This window comes from Columba livia, chromosome 1, assembly GCF_036013475.1.
Source record: "Columba livia isolate bColLiv1 breed racing homer chromosome 1, bColLiv1.pat.W.v2, whole genome shotgun sequence".
Classification (NCBI taxonomy): domain Eukaryota; kingdom Metazoa; phylum Chordata; class Aves; order Columbiformes; family Columbidae; genus Columba; species Columba livia.
Genome location: NC_088602.1, coordinates 168,696,054 through 168,715,758, shown reverse-complemented (window position 1 = coordinate 168,715,758; position 19,705 = coordinate 168,696,054). Strand labels below are relative to the sequence as shown.

At 36.6% G+C, this 19,705-nt stretch overlaps 1 protein-coding gene across 5 annotated transcripts in view; it reads left to right on the top strand.

Annotated features, from left to right (window-relative positions):
• Positions 1 to 19,705, top strand: part of BLTP3B (bridge-like lipid transfer protein family member 3B) — a 60,294-nt gene that overhangs the window by 2,350 nt on the left and 38,239 nt on the right. For 2 of the 5 annotated variants that reach the window (XR_010468494.1, XM_065043774.1), the window contains exons 2-5: positions 5,237 to 5,383; positions 13,853 to 14,015; positions 15,142 to 15,180; positions 18,142 to 18,233. Coding sequence is in view for 3 of the 5 variants with exons in the window: in XM_065043774.1 (XP_064899846.1) it covers positions 5,237 to 5,383; positions 13,853 to 14,015; positions 15,142 to 15,180; positions 18,142 to 18,233 (441 nt within the window). In the remaining 2 variants the exon portion in view is untranslated. Of the gene's footprint in view, positions 1 to 5,236; positions 5,384 to 8,380; positions 8,500 to 13,852; positions 14,016 to 15,141; positions 15,181 to 18,141; positions 18,234 to 19,705 lie in introns of all 5 variants that reach the window. The other 3 variants (XR_010468498.1, XM_065043782.1, XM_065043790.1) reach the window with 2 other exon arrangements.

Sequence of the window (19,705 nt, the reverse complement as noted above, 5' to 3'; positions counted from 1 at the left end):
TCCGCAATTTTCACAGTTCCTCAAAACCTGATGGCTCTTTGCCATATTCAACAAAGCAGATATTAGTGGCAGGATTAAAATGTACTAGAAGAAGACCATATATAATAAAGGAAGAATGTCAAAATTATCCTGCTATCTCAATTTACTTTGATTTTTTATAATTGTATTGCTCTTTATGTTTGAACAGAGGCAAATCAAATATGTACTTCAAAGAACAAATAGAAGATAGGAACTCGTACCTTCAGTTACAGAGAAATGCTTTCCTTTTTTACCACAAATCACAGAACGGTTGAGGTTGGAAGGGATCCCTGGAGCTCATCTTGTCCAGTTCCTCCAAATCATCCTGGGTTTAGCAATATTTGCTATGAAGATTGCTGCAATATCTGTTGTTCATGTGTTAGCAATTTTCAGCTTTTTTACTATCTAATTACATATATGCAAATTCAAAAGTGTTGTGTCATTCAGCAGTGTAGTTTCCATTTAGTGGTTTACAGTGCTTTTAGATGAACTAATATGGACACTGGTGGTGTGAAGAAGCCTTATCATTCTGCATTTGTTAGCTAAGGAAAATGATTACTTTGGTATGAGTTTTTAAAGTCTGAGAACAAGAAGAAGAGGAAGACCCAAACTGCATTTTGGAACAGTTTTGGTATCTAAATGACTTTTTACCTTTGTAAAGGGCTTTTTAATTGCTGTGTTACAGCTTAAGAACAACAAGGGTAGCAGAGCTTATTTACTCAGCTTGTAACAAGCCGGTATCATATGTCAGGATCTGGTGGTGAATTTTCAGTTTTGTCATAGTCTTTTAATAACTTGAAAAATATAAGCTATGCCCTCTCTTCAACATGTGTTGCTCTTCTTCAAGGCTGTGGAAGAAAATGAGAAGGGGAGGGAACAAAATATTTTTTTTGTTATTCTTCAGATTATGGTGGGATAAACACAATCTGCTAAGGTGAAGAGAGGAGTTGGTCGTTTGGAGCCTTGAATTTTTGTCAGCTCCAGATTGTATTAGGTGTGCGGTTTTATGTGAGTGTGGATGGTAGAGTGCCTTTATTTCATAATGTACCTGCCCTGAAATGAAATGAGTGTGTCTGGATAGTGTCGTTACGCTTTACAAAGATAGGAATGAGACACTGTGCTGAGGAGTCTTCTGTGGGGTGTTGGGATCACTTCTGTTGTCGAGATCTTCCCCTGTGAAATGAAGCTTGTGTAGAACCTTCAGATGTGTTGTTACAAGTTTTCATCAGAGAGAGATTTCTTGTTGAACAGCACCTATTCTTGCAAGATTTTCTATGCATTGCTCTGATAATAACAACCACCTTTGAGCATTACTTCTTTTTCCTCAGTTAGATTTTATAGACAAGTGCATAATACAATGCTGTTAAAGATATCCAGTAGGACTCTAGATTGCATTATGCAAGTTCACAGTAGTGTTCCTGTTATACTGTCTGTGATTATAAGGGGATCATTCCAACCATATGGATCCAAGATATTTCCAGAGATTGGGTATTACTGACACAGACTTGTATAAGGGCTTTTCCAGGTATTTTTTGGTTTTGGCTTTTAGTATCATTGCCTGAAATTCCTTTTCTGGCTAAAGAGTGGTCTAACAGAGTCTTTTGTGTATCTGCATTATCCATGCCTTTCTGTGAGAAAACGTGTTTTTTGTCAAAACAGGTCTAAGCAGCATGAAGGAAAGCTTACAAACTTTGCCTCAACCTTGAGTTAAGTAGCCCCACTGAGTATGACATCCTTCCTCTCAATTAGATATTAACTCTTAAGTTTACCAACGATAACACATACTTCAACTTAGAAATATTACATTGTTTGACCCTTACTTCCTATTTTCACAAAAAAAACCAGGAGGCTTGAAAGTGTTTGATATGGCAGAAACCTGAATTGTTTTCAGTTTGTGCCATTAGTTAATGTTCCATGTGAACTTAGACCTTTGCTTTTGTTCACCTGAAGCAATAGATGTAAAAATATTAAGATTTCAATAGAAGAAAACTGCAATAAATTTTGTGACCATTTTTTTTTCACGTCATAGATGAGAAATCATTCAAAAATGCATGCAAAGATTAATTTTACGAAGAATAGCATACTAGTTGTATGGATATCAGGAATCCGCTGATCCTGCTATAAACAGTGATATTCTATGTAGTCTGGTGCAGTTTCACTGACGTGTGTCCTGTCTAAATATTTGACCTGCATCTCACCCTGCTTTTGTACCAGTAAGACATGCCTGTTCACTGGGGTAAGTTGCCATCTCAAGAGATCTGAGGTGACTCCGTTTAGAATCTACTAGTCTAACACCCTTGTTTGGCCAGAATGGGCTTGTTCCTTCCTGTAACTGAATGGCTGAAATTGTTCGGATGAACTTTGAAACTTCTAAAGTAGGACTTCTGCTTATTTTCAGCTTCATGTGTTCCACTTCTGTGTCACTTTAGTTTTCTGAAAGTTGTCTGCTTCTTTTAGCCAGCCAAAGACCATGAAGTGTGTACTATTCCTAGAATAAGCGTAAACCAGCTTCTTTCTCTGCTTGTACTGAGGATTTTACAGGGTCTATTCTACCTGACTGACTTTATTGGCTTGTGTAGTATGTGGGAAAGTTGCAAAGTACAATGTAGACTAACAATCTACATTGTTCTGAATGAATCTGTGGAAAATGTTGACATAATGTAGACAAACAGTCTGAAAAAGGACCCGTAGTAAAGAACTGCTTGAGACAGCAGAAAAGAATGAGGAGAAAGAGCAATTTGAAGTTTCATTATAATCCTGTATTTCTTAATTTCTCCAATGTTTGAAATTCAGTACTTTCTGAATTTAAGTGGAGACTTCATGGCAACTGCTTTGTCTGTGTGAATGTGTTGGCAGTGTTCTGATGAGCAGAAAGGAATCAATAAATGCTTTTTCCAACAGAACAAAAAAAATTAACTTCTCTATTTATTAGCTTCATGTATTGTATTGCATTTTAAGCTTTTGTAACAGAATCTCTTCCAAAAGACCAAACTGAAATTGCTGTGGTGCTTTGTGAAGTTATAAAGGTGTTTTGGAGGTAAACAGCAAGAATATATTTAATAATAATGATAATAATAAATTCTTAATCATTACATTTATTACTACTAAAATCTATTAAATGTTGTGTGACATCTCAGATCTCTTAAGCTTTCAGTAGCATTTGGTTTAATAAAACAAACTTGCAGACTTTGACTTCTGGTTTTCAGCTTGTTTTACATTATTTTTCCAAATGCGTTATAAATCTGGATGCTGATTCTGCAGACATTTTATTTGTACAATTAGAGTTCTTTCTGCCACAGCTTTGTTGAAGTCAGACAACTCTTACGTATGCATAATAAAAATTACTCCATTTGCAGAATCGACAGGAATTAATTGATAGCATTTTAATTCTATAGTATGCCATAATTGTCTTTAAATTATTCTCACAATGGTTTTACTGGAAAGTAAGTTTCAGAATCAAAATGATATTGAAGATTACTTTGAGTTCAAGTAGCCGACGTGCTAGTATAAAGCATTCTCTGGAAAAAGGGTGTTTGTATAAAGTCTGCGAGAAATAAAATTGTGTCTTTTGCTCAAATGATTATGGAGTATGTAAGAATGAAAACAAAGCCCACAGTTATGTTTTTAAAAATTTGGTATTTCTCCTGCCGAAGCCTTGATGTGTGTGGTTTTTTTGTGTGTGTGTGTTAAAGAGGTATGAAAGTACGTACCAAATAACTTTCAGAGTGAGAGGTGCTTGTTGAAGTGTATTTTGTTTAATTTTCTGTTTTCATCTACAAGCAGATTGGGCAAAGGAGATTATACAATTTCTGATGAAACATTAATGGAATCAGAAAGGCTTACATGAAGTTCTCAGTTTCACAGATTTTTCTCTTTTTTGTTTTTTCAAATCATGAGAATACAACATACCTGGTTTTTGGCTGCTTGCAGTGGAGCACAGGTTCCTCAATCCAATAGCTGCCGCAGGAGTTCTCCTCTGCAACTCTGTGGAGCTGGTGCTGACCAGGCTTCATATCTCTACTCTTTTCATGAGAAAAAACAGGAGAGGAGAGTAAGGAAAGAGCTCCAGCTCAAGCTCTGGCTTCTAGTACTTCCCAGCTCTGCGTGGATGTAGCAGCTTTGCTGTGGAAAGCACACGGCAGCACAGGTTTTGGGGCAGCTCTGCCGTACAGGTTGCCATACAGCTTGAGAATACCAGAGTTTTTATTTTCTCGGAGAAGTTGGCTGCTGCTCTTATCTGGCTCCCCGAGGAAGCAACCTTGGGATCCAGCTATCTGAAGTTACGTGGTTGCTTACTTCTGGAACCCTTTTCATGCTGTGGTTGCTCCCATTCCTGGGGATCTGGACACCTTAGAAAAATAAACATCCGTAACTAGGTGTCGGTAATTCACTTCAGTGTTAAATCTCTTAAACATTTTTCCAGTATCGCAACAAACTGCCTACTAAGGATGCTACCCACATGCTTGCATTTTATTGTACCCAAAAGGGTGAAAGTGTAGGAATTAATTACATTTAGGCTGAGGCATCTTTTTAAAGTGAAGACATTTAAGAAAAGCTTTTTTTAATTGCCATGTGGTTTGCCACACTAAATATGTTATTTTTTAATTTTTGAGAAGCTTAAGGTACTAAAATTCCATAGCCTGCAAAATCAGAGTGTCTAAAGTGCATAGGTCTTTGTAGCACTGCCCAAACACAGAAGCAAATCCAGGAGGTCCCATCCCCTCACCTCTGTGGAGTCATCTTTAGTGCGACTTGTGAACAGGTGAAGCTGAGACACCGTGAGTGGGAATTAATAATGTGGGGTGGGAAATCTCAGCCTAGGCAAAATAAAATTGAAAAGCTGTCTCTCACTTCAAAATAAAAGCCTCTTTATGCTGCATCTCTGGGCTATCTTCCTTGCATTCCAAATACACTTACTATTTCTGAAATCACTTGGCAATAATATATAGACCTTTTCTGCATGATTGAAATTTTCTCTGTAAGCTGTTCATTCACACATGTCTGCAGTATTGTAGTACCAGACAGCAAGGGATATTCTAATAGGGATCTAGCATTTTACACAGGCCTGTTTCCTTTTCAGCTCTGTAATGTCATGATGTGTAACAAACTGTTGTAACTGCAGCTACCTTTAGCTAAAACTCTCTTACATTATTGTATCACTCCTTTTTCCTCTTTGAACTTGACCCTTTGTGTGTCCCCCGTGTCCCGTTCCCTGCAGCGATCCCAGCGGGCTCTGGTGGACATTGATTTGCTGTGAATATCCTTTCTACCCAAGTGAGTACCAGGAGCTTCTCGGAAGCCGTGGCAACTGCCCACTTGCTTTCACCAGGAGTAGGGGCCTTTTGTCTGAATACCTTGCCCTCAGGTAACTTCCCCTCTCCCACATTCGTAGAGTAAACGTAAGAGGTGGTATGCATTTGTAATTTCGACAAGTTTGTGAGTGAAGTGAGCTCTATAAAACGTTAATTGCGTTTTTTCTCTTTTCTGTTTGTCTTTTTAACTTACAATGCTGCAAAAAAATAATTGTTTGATATACAGCTGCGTGCTGGGGTTTTCGTGTGTGTGTGTTTTGTTTTTTTTGTTTAAGTCCTAAACATTTGCAAAACTGGTTTTTGAATTAAAGCAGCAATCACATTATAAACGTACCGCTATGTGTAATTTCTGAATGTAGCCTTCTAGGTGTTTCCCAATACCTTCAGACAATTTGATGTTTGCTGTTTATAACTTTCACCTACTTAATTTCTTTGCGTAACTTGATGTTTATTAACTTTGTGTTGATGGATATTTGAAGGATTGGTCAGCTTTTTACTTAAGAATAGGTGAGGAATAGCTGATTATTTTTTAAAAATTAAAATAGTCCTTGTAGTTAATGTTTTATTGAAAAATCTTATTTTGTTATGAGGTTAGATCAGTTAGCATTAAAAAGATACTTGCCAATGTCACATAAATGAATGATGCTGTTTCCAAAAGGCAAATGTCATGCTTTTACATTGCACCATTATTTCTTGATTTTATATTTATAAAATTATTTTTTATCAAGTGGCTTTTCTTTGCATTATTTACAGAATGTTGTGTTTTTACGGGAGTATAATAGTTATCAGGTATAAGAAAATTCTCAAAATGTGATGTGTTATTTTTGCTGCCTGCAATATGGAAGTTGCACATAGCTTACCACATATTTTTAGGATATTAAGGATTTTATGTTATCTTGTACTCAATGTACGCATTAAGGTCTGTTGTGTAGAGTGTTGTCATATTTGAAACAATTCGTTGGGGTTTGATAATACTGACAATTTCTATGCTTATGTAAATGATACGTGAAAAGACTTGTGGAATAGAAAAGCTAATGTTGGTCTGTGTGAAGGTTTATCATAAATGAGACAGAAATTACTTAAGCAATATTTTACTTACAAGATGATTATCATTCATGCAGCGTAAGCTCTTCATTTATGTGCAGTGCTTGGCTATATCTGAGCAGATCTGCTGCATGACACATAATTAGATAATAGCCGTTGATGACAGCAGCTGTTTCAGTTCTGCCTGTACCCAAAGAGCAACCAATACAGTTTTTCCAAATAGACAGAAAAGAATCTCCTGTATATATTATTACAAAATTAGCTAGGGAAAGCTTTATATACTGTCAATTTTAGACAGCCGTTAGGAGTGTGAGTATTTAAGAACGTATGGGATGGGTCATAGGGTGAATGGCTGGATGTACTCAGCTGTCTTTGGGAAGTCAGCTGGAGTAGGAGTCCATGCTGAAGCCCTTCTGCGTAATGATGAAATGAAAGCGATTATTTGGAAGGCATCAGCATGGCAGGTGCCCTGTTGCATCACCCCACCTCCTAGGATGGGAGAGATAAGGGGGCTGGTGTGATGCTGCACCAGATGCATTACACAAGTATGGGCTGGTGGTTGAATCAGGGTCCTAGTTAGTGATTTGCCTGGGAACAAGGATCTGTCTCTAAGATATAACTCCAAAGGTTTGATGAGTGTTAGGTTGTTCAGGTCCTGCGAAGCCTGAGAAGTCCCACCTGAAGCTCTAGTCTTGAAGATTGTGTTTTGGACTTATCTAGTGTGCTGTGACTTATGGCCAGCGGAGAGCAGCAAGTCCAGGCTGGGTGTGCAATCAGGGAGATGCCCTGTCCTGCTCCAGAGGGTTGACCCATGATCACCTTTGTAAGATGCTGTGCAGCAGATCATGGAGATCCTTCATGTTCCTCAGGAGGTCGGTTTTCTGCGGACTTGATAATGTGACTCCAGTGTTACTGTCAAGTTTTACACATATTTAACTCAGCCTGTGGAGCTAAAAATCATTTTACTGCAAATCTTACATAAACCATAGTTAATGGTTTCTTGCTGGGTGAAGTACTACTTAATACACTGCACTAAATTTAGAACATCTCTAGGACAGCCAGGATTTATTCAAAGGTTTCTGCTACTTCACAGTTCACCAACTTTTTCTAAGGCATTACTAAATATTTTCAAGTGCCTCTGGATTTCTATGCATCCCTCAGATGTATTAGATACTGCGTCTCTTGCAGTCTCCTATCCGGTTTCTACTAACTTTAAACCCTTATTCTATAGTTAATTTTTGTAGAAGCTTTTGTGATGCTTTCTGGTTAGAAGTTTTTTAAAGTACCTAGAGAGGACATCAGTTGCTTGATTCTAATCTTGTTTCATAGGTCTGAAGGATTAAAATAGACATCTTTTACAGAAGTTTTGGGGATTTTCTATGTTTTTTTGTGGTGTGTTTTTTTGTGTTTTGTTTTGTTTTGTTTTGTTTTTTTTCCCCTGACATATCAGATCCATGCAAAATTTTCATTAGTGCCTTACTGTTTCAATGCAGGTCAACCACTTGTTGTATCTATAAAGTCTGCCTTTAGCCTGTCTGCCACTTACTTAATGGCAGCTGAATCTTTAATGCTGTGTTACCGTAGTCTGTCTCACCTCTTTTCTCTCCTGTCATAACTGGATCAAGAAGGGAATGCTACCAAGAACTCATCTGATTGTCATTGTGATTGATGTTACTGGTGTGTAGAGGGGTATTTTTGATCTAGTGAGCCTGTCTTTTTCTTGTCTAGGATTTGCTGTCAACTAAATAGATCTAAGCATCTTGGTACTTTGGACATAACTACCGCTGTGCTGCCATGGGGGAAAATAAAGCAATGTGCCTGAACTCAATATTTGCAAGTGGTGATCTGTTTCAGAGACACTTTGATGTTGCTTCTGGCTACAGGAAAGAAAATATGAGAGGAAGTTGTTACGTTGCCTGAAGCATGTTATTTGATGGGCCTTTATTTTTTTTTTTCCTTATTTTAAAGTGAGAAGGATTTAGAGGTTGTTGTTTTTTTTTTTTCAGATAAAACCAGTTATTGAAAATCAGCTTGGATTTATGATGTTCCACCAGCTGAGAGGAACTCAGTCATAACAGAAAACACTGATTTCAGTGCTTTTTTCCTGTGACAGATGTGACAAAGGGTTAGTTGTGTTCCTCTTCTGTTTAGATGCGAAGTCTTAAAATTTGAAATGGTACAGTGAGCAATATGATAGCAGGCCTCCTCCTCCCTCTTACCTACAGTCATGGGAAGCCAATATCTTCCTCAGAAACACAATTGAAAAAAGATTTCTTTTCTTGCTTCCAAAATTGTTATACAGAGTTCCTTAGTGATCTAATAACATGGTTCGGACAGGTGAAATGGGGAAAAAAACCCATTCATCTTTCTGTTCCATTTCTGCTGCTTTATTACTGATACACTTGGCAGTCCGTGTTAGGCCGTGTTGCCCCTTTTCAGAGCCTGTTGCTTTGAACCGTACATCTCTTTAAGGGCTTCTGGTTCATACCAAGGGGATAAGCAAAACATGATCCAGACTTCTGTTATTTCTCTGTTAAATCCAGAGGCCTGAGCCTCCGTTGACAGACTTGACAAGGCACCTGGTTTTCTCTGCAAACCTTTGTGGAGCGCTGCTCCAAGCTTCACGTGGTCTGTTGCTTTCATTACACAAACCACAAGTTTTTTCCTTTCAGAGAAGTGTTTTCCCTTGTTTTCTCTACTGTTTTTTATGTTGTTTTCAGTTTCTGGTTTCACTTCTTGGCCATCTTCTCTGCAAGCATGCTGGAGTGCTCCATTCAGAGCTCCAAGCCTGTGTTGTCACAAACAGAACTTTAGGAAATAAATATTTGGGGCAAGGAAAAGGGTGTGTCTTCTGTGTAGGTTTTTAGTTGTTTTAGAGAGAAAAAACCTAAAAGAATTGTTATGGCCCTGACAAAACACAATGATTGTAACTTATTATTCTACATGTGATTCTTATGACTGTGTTGTTATTGTGTACTCTTGTATTCTTTTCACTAAACTCAGGCTGTACTCTGTAAATTAAACTTGTAGAATTTATCTAGCTTCATAGTAATATTTAGAGTGTGTGTGTATATATATGAGCCCAAGGGAGCTGTGTCAGATTGCTTGTGATACTGATAACTTTATATTTCTGGATTCTGGCCTTTAAAGTGTCAAATATTTTACAGTATTAATCTACCTTGTAGAATTGAGTATTAAACTGAATTGAAATTGATGCTATCAGATCTCAAGTCTTGTGCTTTGAGAAAGGAAAGATAGTTTGTGAAATTGAATCTAAATCCATGAGAACATTTTTCCTGAGCGTATCCCGTGACATTTTCAAACCAGGGATGTATGGCCTTAGTAACAGTGGTGTTTTAGTGCTACACTACAACAATGTGACAGAAAGCTTTGGTGAACTCAGCCATGTCCTTTATTTCTATTCCTCTTGCCCTTCCCTTTTACTTTTCTCTGTTCAGCTTTATTTGATTCTTGTACTGAGTAGTAGGTATTAACACTCAGTCTGTTCCCTAGACAAGGAACATCCAGAGTTCATGGGATATTGTGTGGGGAAATGGCCCTGTTGTCAAGGCCTCTGCTCCCAGTTTGACTGAGTTTCTAAGGAGTAATTAACTCGTTCTAAGGAATGACCACCAGGGTGAAAAACAAATGACGAGCTGGGGGAGCTGTTTGCTTGTGCAAAGTCAGAGAGAAGAATGTGTGCGTATTGTGAAATTGGTGACATTGGTAATTCTGAGTAGTTAGTTATGTGAAAAGCTCTCAGAACTTTTAAATGGATCAAAAATTTCTAATTGCGAAGCATCATGACATGGTCGCATATTTCTAATTACTACATATTCAGAATAACAAGATTCTGCCCTAACTTTATGGGAAGTACCTCTCTGCTTTACATAAAAATTTGTATCATAAATATGATAGCCTACTAAGTTCTTAGAGTTCAAGCAATTAAGCGTTCTAGGTTACAGTACTGACAGAGACACAGCAGTTCTTTAGATATAGAGATAACTTGCCAACCTCCAAAACTCCTCCTCAAATTTTGCCTGGCAATAAATGTTAGAAGACATTTCCAACACCATAATATTTAGAATAGTATTAACATTTAATTTAATCATAACATTAAAAGTTAATAGTATTAAAATATTAAATTGCAGTTTTTATCCGAGTAACAACTTTGTTAGTGGTGATTATGCCAACTCCTGGCAAGGTCACTAAAGGCTCGCTGGACACCCATAGGTGTGTCTGTCTCACGCGTTCTCCCTGAGTCTCTGTTGACTAAATGTGAAGCACACTGCAAAGAAAAAGTCAAAACATTTTGGCTCAGTGGGGCATGTCCTGGTTTAATGCGCCATCAAATCCAAGTGTAATGCAGTTTGGACAGATGTGGTTACCCTGAGGCTTATTTATTTTTATTTTTTAACTGAAAATGCTGTTTTTTTTTTTTTTTTGTCGTTTGGTTCTTCTTTTAGCTTTATGCATGAAGATCTGAATTCTTGTGAATTCTAACTAATGGGTGTGACCACATTGTGTTTTGCAGGGCTAGCTGCCCAATAGGCCAACTTCTAACTTTTGAAGTAGAGGCCACTGTAAAATACAGTTTTTATAAAAAAACGTATAAAAGTGTTTTTATTAAAATAGGTTTTCCTGTTATATCAAGTAGTATGAAATGGTTCTGAAGTGCTGAAAATATCCAACAGACAAACAAAAGTGTATTCTATGGAAGAACTGAGTTTATAAGGAGTAGGGAACTGGCACAGAAACATAAAGTGTTGGCATCCACAGTGGAAAGTTGGCTCTGGACAAAGCAGCCATGGCTGTTGTGTGTTAAGAAGTTACTATGGGTTTTGAGATGACTCTTGTGTTTCCTCAACGTCTGCTCATCGGTCACATTCCAGCCGTGGAAGTGGAATGAAGAGATCTGCTGCTAGAGGTGCCTATACCTGAAATACCTGCTCACAGCTCACCTGTTGAGTTTATTTCTGTGACCCTGGAAACGAAGGGTGTCATCTTACAGGTGGAAATCCTCTTGTGTCGGTCTGTGCTGAATGAGGCAGCACTCTGAGCATTTTTCCTTTCGCTGACTGCAGGAGAGGTAACAAATTCAAAACAACCCTCTCAGATGAATTAAAAAAGTAGAAATGAAGGGAAAAGTGATGCTCCTTGTTGAGACAACTTTTGCTGTCCTTCTGCTCCTTGTTGGGAGGGACTGGCTTCTATTTTGTCTGTCTGAAGGATGTCAGAAGTAACTGAAGATTTGCTTTGCTGTCTCCATGCTCCTCCCTACTGGTGTTTTGGTGTCTTTTTTGCTGCGAAGTTTGGAAACCCACTCCTCTAGATCCTCTGGGTTCCACTGTGATGTGTCTGCAGTTGAGACCAAGATGGTGTTTAGATCTGCTTCCAAGTTGTGTGGCACAGCGACAGGGAACCCTGACGGGTCTTGCACAGGGCGTGATTCTTGTGATGCTCTGTGTGTGTCTGTGTGCGTGTGTATTGGCATTCTCTGTGTATATGTGACTTTAAAACAACACCAGTTTGTGATTCTTACGTTAACCCTCATCTAGAAAGCTGAGAGAGATACTATGATGTGAATGAAAACATTCAGTAGCTGCTTTTTTTTCTTTTAGGAATTTGAATTGGCCAAGTTGGATGAGACTTGTCAATGATTTCTGAGCTAGAAGGCTTTATGTTCTGTGGTTACTGACAGGATGTTTTCCTGAGGCAAGGCTATTCAGCTCTTCTCATTACCCTTTCTTGTTGAAAGGAACAAAGAAGGGTAGCCAGAAAAGTAAATAGTTTTAACTGTTGGTTTTTTTTTTCCCATTGTATTTTTTCTAGAGCATTTAGAGTAGCCTTATCTTAATGTATTTTCATTACTGAAATTATTAAAATATATTATTCATGAATCAAAGCTCGTTCCTTCTGGAGAATTTATGCTGTGTAAGCAATACAGAAACACCCGCAACACTTCTCCTGTAGAAACTTGTCTAATATTATTTGTAAATACATCCTGAATAAGTTCAGACTTGGTATAGTTAAAAAAAATCAAGAACGAATGGAACTTTTAATTCTGAACAAGCTTCTTCCCTGGTTCACCTTCGCCCCCAGATATCTTGATCTTTGAGCGTGACTTTTTTGTGATAAACGGAGTTTCATCACCTGTCAGTTTTATGATTTCTTGCTGAATGTTTCATAGGGATGGTAAAACGGATGTTTGCATTTTATCAGGCTGGGTAAATGCATTTCCAAAGTTAACCATCACAAGAATGCGACAAAGCAGTTGGACTGAGAAAAATGCGTGATGTGTTTTGAGCCACGTTTGGAAACTGTTAAGAGGAAAAGTTTTCCAACCTTCTTCCACCATCTCCCCCTGAGTATCTGACTTAACAAGGACCTTGTAGGTCAGTTGGGAATGGAATGTCGCAGTTTTCTCTTCTGGGTTGGTGCTTCAGGGCAATGTTCAATCACTGCGGACGGAAAAACTCCTTTGCCCTCTGCCTGCAGAATACCAGCACGGGGAGATTTTGGTGGGAAAAGTCACAAAGTGTATTGCAAACAGTAGTATCTTCTACTACCTAATCTTGTAAAGTTAGACCCAGATCATGAGCAGAAATAATTTTTCACGACAATGCAAGTGTGGTTAAGTACAGCTTATTCTTCAGCATGTGGTAGATATAATGCTACAGCTGCCGATTTGGGAGTAGAGTACCTGTGATTTTTGCTGTGTTAACTCACAAGCATGTGAACCATTTGACATAGTCGCATAGATTGTTCTATTGTATCAGCAAATCATAACACCTTTGAAGTATAATGATATTTATTGCAGATATACTCTTCTAAATAGTTATGGGGGTTAGCCCTTGTATATCAGATTGACCTTTCAAATTTTCATCCAATATTTATATACACCATGGTGCTGTATGTGTGTATGTATATTTCTAACTTGTTATTCAATTTCATGATTAAACCTAATAAATATTGTAAATATTTTCATGTCAAGATTTTTAACTGTAAATGTACATAGAAAGTTACTATTTATAAGAAGTAGCTTTTTCCTGAGTGAATTCTAAGCCACTCCTGCTTTCTCTAAGAATGACAGTATAAATTGTAGAGGTTTGGGATTTTTTTTTTCCTCCCTCTGAAGAACTAAAGAAAAATGAAATAGATTCACTTCTGCCTTACATAGTTTAAAATTAATAAATACTTTGAAGGATTTGTTATTCTAGCTGATGGACAAGTGAGAAGATACCTCATAATATATTTAAATTTGTTTATGTATTTGTAAATGGAGTTAACAAGATGCAAATATTTAGAGGGACAAAGCAATTTCATGGTACCATTTCTTTTCAGGAGGAAATTGTACCTAAGAACCTAAGATGAGTTCCTCACCTCTTGACCGTTGCTTTAAGTTAAATTGTCAGCTATATGTGGGACAGCTCCGATTGCTTTATGTGCATTTACTTGAGGTGCATGTTTGGTTTTAGATTCACCAAAAATCTGTCACCTGACAAGATCAACCTGAGCACATTGAAGGGGGAAGGTCAACTGACCAATTTAGAGCTGGATCAAGAGGTGCTTCAGAACATGCTGGATCTCCCAACATGGCTTGCTATAAACAAGGTCTTTTGCAATAAAGCATCCATTAGGGTGAGTATTTTCTTGTGCCAGAATGGTAATTAGCCAAATGTTTCTTTTGTCTTTTCTGTCTCTGTAAATTTTGAAGCAACCTTGTATTAATAGAAAATGTTGATGAGTGCTTGATAAAATTTTAGAGAAAAACAAAGATGTTGCCAGCAATAACTTCTTATCTTTTTTCCGTCATGTGGTGGCATTAGATATGTGTGGAAAAAATGAAAGTAAGCAGTGATTGGTTTTGTGTTTTTTTTTTTTTTCTTTTTTGTCCTCTCTGAGTAGAATTTATTCCTGCATGTTCTCAAATAGGGGTGGAGATAAAAGCTTGTATTTGCCCATATTAACTAGTCTTCTGTAATTATGTGTTATTCTCTTATGTGTTATTTCTTCTCTTTACCCCTCTCTTGTTATTGCTTTCCCTCTTGTTCCTTTCCTATTTCAAAAATCTTTCTGAGGGATTCTGGTTTCTGTGGGAAATGTGGAAACATTCTAAATCTAGTAGAGGTTCCTTTTTTGATCCTTGTGGCTGATAAGAATTGAAACAATGTATATCATCTCTGATAGGTTATGCTAACATGAGAATAAGTAATGAAGCTGTGGTTTATTTTTGATAGAATTTACAATCTGGTCAAACTTTGGCAGCTCTTCAGTCTGTCTTTTTCTTTTTCTTTTTTTTCTATTTTTCCTTTTCTTTTTTTTCCCCCCTAATGAGAGATTGTCCCGATTTCTATGAATGGAGTGGAGCTGATGCTTTGTTGCAGGCATCCAATTACTTGTAGGCCAACAGAGCAAATGTGGATTTTCTTTCCTTTTAAAGGAGAGAATGTGGAAGACAGTGTTGCTTTTTCTGATGCTTGACAACTCAGTATTAAAGAGACAGATTCTGTTTTCTTCCTCTGTTTTCTGCTCAGCAATAAGTAGATTTTGGAGTTCTGTTTATAACATCTAAAATAAATTTATAGATATGTGTAACTTTACTATATGATATTTTCAGATAAACTTGAGATTTTGAAAGTAATATTATTCTGAGCTCAGGAATTACAAATATAATTTGTATATGTAAAACACATTCTAAAGAAATACCTTATTTTATTGTATTTTTAATATTTACTTTGCTTTAGAGTAATGTTTTCTCTTGCAGATACCATGGACAAAGTTGAAAACACATCCCATCTCTTTGGTGAGTTCTGAGATCAACTCCTAAATATACTCTGTGTAGCAGAATCTGTCTGAAATATTTATCTAGTTCTTGTGACTTGACTCTAGAAATAACTGAATCATTAACTGACCTTTCCTAAGTGTCTTCTGGGTAGTGACAGATCAGGACAAAATGCCTTAATGTTTTTTGTTTGTAGGTTTGTTTTTGTTTTTAATCTATGGGTTTGGGTGTCAGCAATATAATGTTTGACTGTCAGCTAATTTTGGTGAAGTTCTTCAGTCGTTATATCTTAATTTGGGTTTACTTGAAGGGTAGTTCTTTATCCAACAAACCTATTTACAAGTTTCTACTGCTCTTTTGGAGCTGTCTTTTCTAAGGACTTTTCTGTTCTACATCTGTGCACTGCCCAATGATCTTAGTTACAACAGCTTTGATAATGTAACATTTACAGAGTTACTGTCACAGCTTATGATTCGGCCTGGATTAATTGTATAAATAGTACTCACGAACAATTAGAAGTAATGCTAATTCTTGCATTTGATTAATTTTGTTCTTTCTTTTTAAGTATACTAAGAAGTGTGGTAGCACCAGAAATGACTTGCTTGAGGATAGCTAAACTTCCTTAATTGTGTTTACTGAAGAATGAATATTGCTTTAACTGTCGTGCCTCCCAGTCTTGCAGTGAATTCCTTAATGTGCCTGTAATTCTTTAGGAATTGGAAATGACACGTTGTTTTAAATACTCCATGCATTTGTTAGTGACCTGGTTGTAAGGCACTGATGTCTGTGCAGCTTCTTGTTGACACACAGAGCTTGAGGTGTGGTAATGCTGAGCTGGGATGATTCAACCTCTTGACTCTAAGATGCAGCTGCCAAACTAGGAAATCAGTTTAAGCCGTGCTATTCTTAAAGATTACGTGCTTTGACCTATAGTAGCAAGGCCTGATTGTTTGGTTTGCTCGTATTGAAATTACATGAGCAATCTTTGAGGCCAAGATAATTTTCAAGGTCACCTTTTTTACAATAAGGTTTCCTTGAAACTGTGCATTAAATGGAAATTGATAGCAAAAGTTCTCTTCAATGTCAGACTGTACAACAGCCTTTTTGACTTCTAAAGGAAGGTGAATTCAGTGGCCTAAATGTCCAACTTCAGCCCTTTGTTATAACACATCACTGAACTTCCACTGTTTTCATGGGGATATTTTTTGCTATGGAGAGCTTGATTAAACTGGAACATCATCTTCTGCTTGCATAGCCTAGAAAATACCTTTGGCAAGCCAAGTGGGTTCTAGTTGCTTTAATTGAGCTGGGCTGTCCTTTGTGAAAATACATCTGTTAACGTCGTGGGAAATACTAAGTTGTACTTGCTTATAATCAATTTCTGTTTCTACATGATAAACAATATAATTTTTAGGAGTGCTTTGGGGATCCAAGGGTGCTATGCAGCAGTTTTTGCTGTATCAAAATACAGTAGTTGCCAGGGAAAAAAAAATAGACAGGTATCTACATCCAGGGCTGCACTAGTCATGTAGTGAAGGAAATTGTTCCAAAGATCTTAAATGAAGAAACCTTAAGAGAGTGGTCGAACATCCAAAAATGGGAGCATAACTGGGAGAAATCTTGGCTTCCCTCCACCGTCAAAAATAAGGGATTGTTTTTTTCTGGTTGTTTTTCTTCCTCTGGTATTGTTTTGGAAGGCAGGTTATTCATTGAGGCAGCTGAGAAAATAATTTTAAAATGCCCAGATTTACTGTTAACAGCTAATGTTTTGGTTGAAGCATCACAATACAGTGAAGTATAAATAAAACCAGAGTAGAGACATTATTAATTTTGTAGGTAGTAGTCAGGCCATTTCATGGACAAGAAGAGCAAACAAACATGTTTATGGAGCAAGTGGGTGATGAAGACAGGCACAATTAACACAATGGGATAATAAAGATCATGAAAAATCTAAAATTGAGGACAAAGCTTTTTAGTTTGATTTCTCTGGCTTAAGAGGGGGTAAATGTAGGAATTCAGAAGGGGTGTTATAGAGACAGAGCTAGACGAGGAAGTAATATCAGCTGTTGTGTTTTGAATGAGCTTCTAATGGGACAAGATTTCAGAGCTTTATGCTTTAAAATTAAGAGCCTTTCCAGGTGGCATGATAAATTTAGGTAACAAACATTGTAAAGTAAGTTAGCAAAATTTTGGATTTATTTCATTGCTGCGAATGAGATTTTGGATTTGATTTATTCCCATTCTCTTCACCTCTGATAGTTTGCATTATCTATAATGTGTGTTATAGTTCTATTTAAGTATAACCCTCATTTAAAATAGGATTTAGGTGTCTCATTCCCTTCATGCCCACCATCTTTTGCAAGGGTCCCACCTCAAGTACAAAGGATACAACAATAGCATACAATTTTACTATAATATGATGTGTGGCAAATTATACTAGAATGTATCTTTTTAGAAACTACTTCTGCTAGATCTCCTGAAGATTCATATAAATGCACAGAGTATATATGCATGTGTGTATACCAAATATATATATCCAGATTTTGTTTTAAAGATGTAGCACAAAACTACATCTGCTATTGTGAATTTTAGAGGACTAGTTTCAAATATTTTTCATTAAAATTTTCTGAATTTATTGAATTGTTTGGAAAACTCAGGAGGTATTAGATATTTCATGGAAAGAACAACCATATAGGAAGAAAACCCGGATGAGTGCATGTTAAATCATGCCCTTTTCAAAATGCAATTTTTGAACATGTGTGTCGTAGATAGTCAGGGATTAAGAATTCTGTAATTCAATATTTGACTGGAAGGTCTATTAGGATGCACAAAATTTGAAAATTTATATGAACAAATTTTAGAAAAAAAGGTAATTCTCGTATGTTACGAAAGTTTATGGGAAAATTGTCATGGTAAGAAGTATTTTCTGTATATTAACTTTGTTACCTCTTAAGTGTCCAATTTTTGGTTTTCTTTTTCAAGTCCTTGGATAAAGTTGTGATGGAAATGAGCACTTGTGAAGAGCCACGTGCCCCTAATGGACCCTCTCCTATAGCAACTGCATCTGGGCAGAGGTCAGTGATGATACTTACAAGTAATTGATCCAAAAAAGTTTAATATTTGTTTTGAATTACTATAAAACAGTTAGATCCCTTGGAAATTTCCAGAAATATATGGTGCTGTAACTTGCCATTTCCATCTCTCTAAAATGTTATTCTTTTACTTCTGGGTGGGGTTACTTACGTATAGTGATAATGACACTCTCCAGGCCCAAGCCTGGAAAGAACATCTGAACTATGTATGGAACTTTCTAAGTGTGTTTCATATGGATGCGACTACTGTGTCAAGAATATACCAAGTTTAATGGATATTATGTTTGTGGTTTTTTTTTTTTTTTTTAAATTACAGATAGCTTGCCTTCAACCTATTTCGAAAATATATATAATATTTGGGTGGGTTTTCTTAAGTTTGTTTGGTCTAAAACAACAGTATTAAGGGCTATTTATTAGTGTGGTGTATTAAAGTTGTCTTTCCTTGTATCAGGCAAATCTTAATGAAAGATTTCATGCATAGTATATAGCTCAAAAGTTAAGTGATTTGGGGAGACAATATAGCATTGCATCATTGACTCTCCTCACTGCCCCCCCTAGCAGTTTTATCTTTATGGACCCAAAACATTTTTCAGTGGGCATAGACTGACCCATAGACAGAGAAATGAATTTGATAATACGATCGCTTTTTTATTTTAGCTTTTGTATAACATGTGGAAGTAGTCCATGGGCCTCTGTTTCTTCGAGGGTACAGCTTGAAAAATCATTGCCATAGAGATTCTCTGTAGGATGAAAGTTATAAAAAGGAAAAGGAATGACAAACCACAGAATCTATACTCTTAAAACAAGCATTAGAAACAACCCAAAGGCAAAAATTTTAGATGTTAAAGGAATACTTAAAATACAATTTTCCATTCACTAATCTAAAACACTCAGAATGCATAACATTTTTATTTAAAAAAATACAACCACTTTATCTTTTTTCATACTGGGCCGCCTCTTGCTTTGGTGTAGAAATGTAACATCCATTTAGGATGCCTTTCTTTTACAGAGTGAAAAAAAGCAGATACTTCATGCTATTTTGCATATATGTAAGATCCTAGTTTTAATGGATGGAGTAGCTTATAGAGATAAATACTAACCAGATTGGAATTGTCAAGTAATTCATTTGACGTTACATGTACGTAAGGACTAGTTAAAGAAGAGTAGGATTTCTACAAAATGTTGTAGACTGCTATTTTTATGCATGTATAACATGTATTTTATTTTTTTTTGTACATTTGTCTGTCTTTATATGTGTGTAAAATATATGTCATGGAAAACTGCATTAATTGTTATACTTCATGGAGATTGATCTTGATCCAAAGTATTTTCTTGAATGATTATTTTGAGATTAGGGTCATAGGGCAGAGCAGAAACTGTTGTAAACTAAATTCCTTATATTTAACAAAAAAATCATAAATGTAGAATACGTTAGGAACTTATTTTATGGTTTA